General features: G+C 49.2%; 1 protein-coding gene across 1 annotated transcript; it reads right to left on the reverse strand.

Moving 5' to 3' along the window:
• Positions 1–6: 6 nt before the first annotated feature.
• LOC128276967 (UDP-glucosyltransferase 2-like) lies at positions 7–1,528 on the reverse strand (the record flags this gene model as incomplete). Its single annotated transcript, XM_053015426.1, has 3 exons — positions 1,407–1,528; positions 160–1,341; positions 7–90 (listed from the first exon to the last, which is right to left on the reverse strand). Coding segments are annotated over exons 1-3 (1,388 nt in total), but the record flags the coding sequence as incomplete, so codon positions are not given.
• Between the last annotated feature and the right edge of the window lie 749 nt (positions 1,529–2,277).

A 2,277-nucleotide genomic window follows, 5' to 3' on the forward strand; every position in this document is an offset into this window, starting at 1 on the left:
ACCCACTCGATCCACCAGACGGCACGATCCAGCGGATGTTCGGGCTGATCGCGGAACAGGGCCGACATTCGTTGCATGTTCGTGCGGTAGCTGTCGAAAAAAGTGAAACGATCGGTACATTAATCTTGTCTCGATGGCGATCGTCTTGGCGTTACGTACCTTTCAGTGGTCATAATTTCTCGGATCGTTGCTTCCAGCTCCTTGGCATCGAGGTGCTCGATGCTCAACCGCTTGCCAACGCCCTTTGCCTCGCAGTAGTTGATGTTTTTAAACTGGTCTACAAACACCGGGAACCCGATGATCGGCACACCGTGCCAGATGGCTTCCTGCGTGCTGAGCAGTCCGCTGTGCGTGATGAAGAGTCGCAGCTTTGGGTGTGCCAATAGGGCATTTTGTGGCATCCACGGTCGCACGTGGACATTCGGTGGTAAAGCCCGAGGCATCGCGTCCGACTCGAACTTCCACAGGAACGTGTACTCCGGCAGGGCCTGCATCGCATCCAGGATTCCGTTGATACGTACCGTGCCCAGCTGATCGCTGCGCACATTCGTCCCGAGCGAGAACAGAACAACTCCGCTGGGGCCCGATCGGTCTAGCACCGTTGCAAGATCCTCCGGCAGTGGCTTCGGTTTGACGATCTGCAGCCCACCGACCGGAATGATGTTCGGCATTAGCGGTTCGGTGAACTGGATAATCGGGTTCGCGTTCAGCAGCACAAGTTTCGTCTGTCGAAGTAACTCCCCAACGTCAGGCAACGAAGGTTCGTAGCCCCGGAGCAGCCGGTTCATGTTGGGAATCATATCCCAGCGCTCCAATACCTCTTCCCACATGTTGGCCAACAGATTGACGAACCGTTCGCGATAGCTCATCTGTTCCATCATGTCGAGAACGTGGTTAGGAATGAGAGCCGAGTATTGATAGGCACCGGTCATGGAAATGGTGGTCGAAACGCCATGGTACGCGGTCACTGCCACTACCGGTGGTTGCCCGAATCGGTGATGGGCAAGGGGCGTCAAACACGGGCCACTAAGGTAATCGTTTATGATCAGATCGAACCCAAAGTCCGCCGGATAGTCGTAGAGCCGTTTCGCCCCTTCGGAACGCAGAACCATGTCACAGACAATCGGCATAAATTCGACGAACAATTTCAGCATCGCGAATACGTTCAGTTTCGCCATCTCGAAGAAATCTATTTTCATGTCCGGATCGCTGTACAACAATTGGTATACATTCTCCAGCAGAATGAAGGTAACGTTCGCCGGTGGATCCTTCTCGGCGTCCACACCGAACACGGTGAGATTATGGCCTTGCTCGGCAAGGGCGTAAACAAGGGCACGGTTCCTGTGGGACAAGAGGGCCATTCTTTACGATCACTATACTTTTTTCCTACCCAACCCAGCTTTTACCATCCGAAATGGCTCGGTGAAGTGACGGTATTGATGTACAGTATATTGGCCGCGTGGCTGGTTGCCCCAAGCCATCCGACCACCAGGATCACCGATGCCACCGCTGCCGAATTCGACCTCATTCTTTCGCGTTTTCGTAACTGACTGGCGCGATGGGGGCCGGTCCGTTATAAAAAGACCGCTCGCGAAACCTAATCTCAAATCAGCTGTGGACACCAACATCGACAACAATCGACCACTCTCTGACAAGATACGAAACTGAGCATCTCGATTAGGGAAGGCCAACGGTTCTAGTTGCTAATCCTATGGCTATTGCTAAACACTCGGTGGTAGTGGTGCGTAAGAATAATGTTTGTATTTTATTTGGTGAAGATTAGAAAAGAGCTACGTAGAAGGAAAAAGGAAAGGTAGCTTGAAATAGGAGAAAATTACCAGAAAAACTAAATTAAAACAAAACTTGAAAACGGGGCAAACCACGCGAGAAGGCAGAGACCCGAGTAGTCCGGCAGTGGGCGAATGTAATAAAGTGAGGAAAATCGCAATATTTTTTATTACTTTTACATTAAATTTTCCCTTAAAATCTCTGTAAATTATGGAATTTACAAACAAGAAAATCAATCTAAATAAGTTATCGCTCTTCAAGATACAGAATTCAAGAAAACATCAGGCAAAATGATAACGAAACAGTCCGCATCCTTTGATCGAAAAGAAAGAATTTTAAAGAGGTGTTGGTGATAAAAGGGATTTCCGATTTGATTGATTATCGAGCAGCTGATGGTCACAGGTCAGAAATATGCTTCCGTTTGTTGCGATAGTTAAATATGGGCACGTTTTTAAATTTGAGTTCAGCTTACGATAAGGTCAGACCCAA

This window comes from Anopheles cruzii, unplaced genomic scaffold, assembly GCF_943734635.1.
Source record: "Anopheles cruzii unplaced genomic scaffold, idAnoCruzAS_RS32_06 scaffold03274_ctg1, whole genome shotgun sequence".
Lineage (NCBI taxonomy): Eukaryota > Metazoa > Arthropoda > Insecta > Diptera > Culicidae > Anopheles > Anopheles cruzii.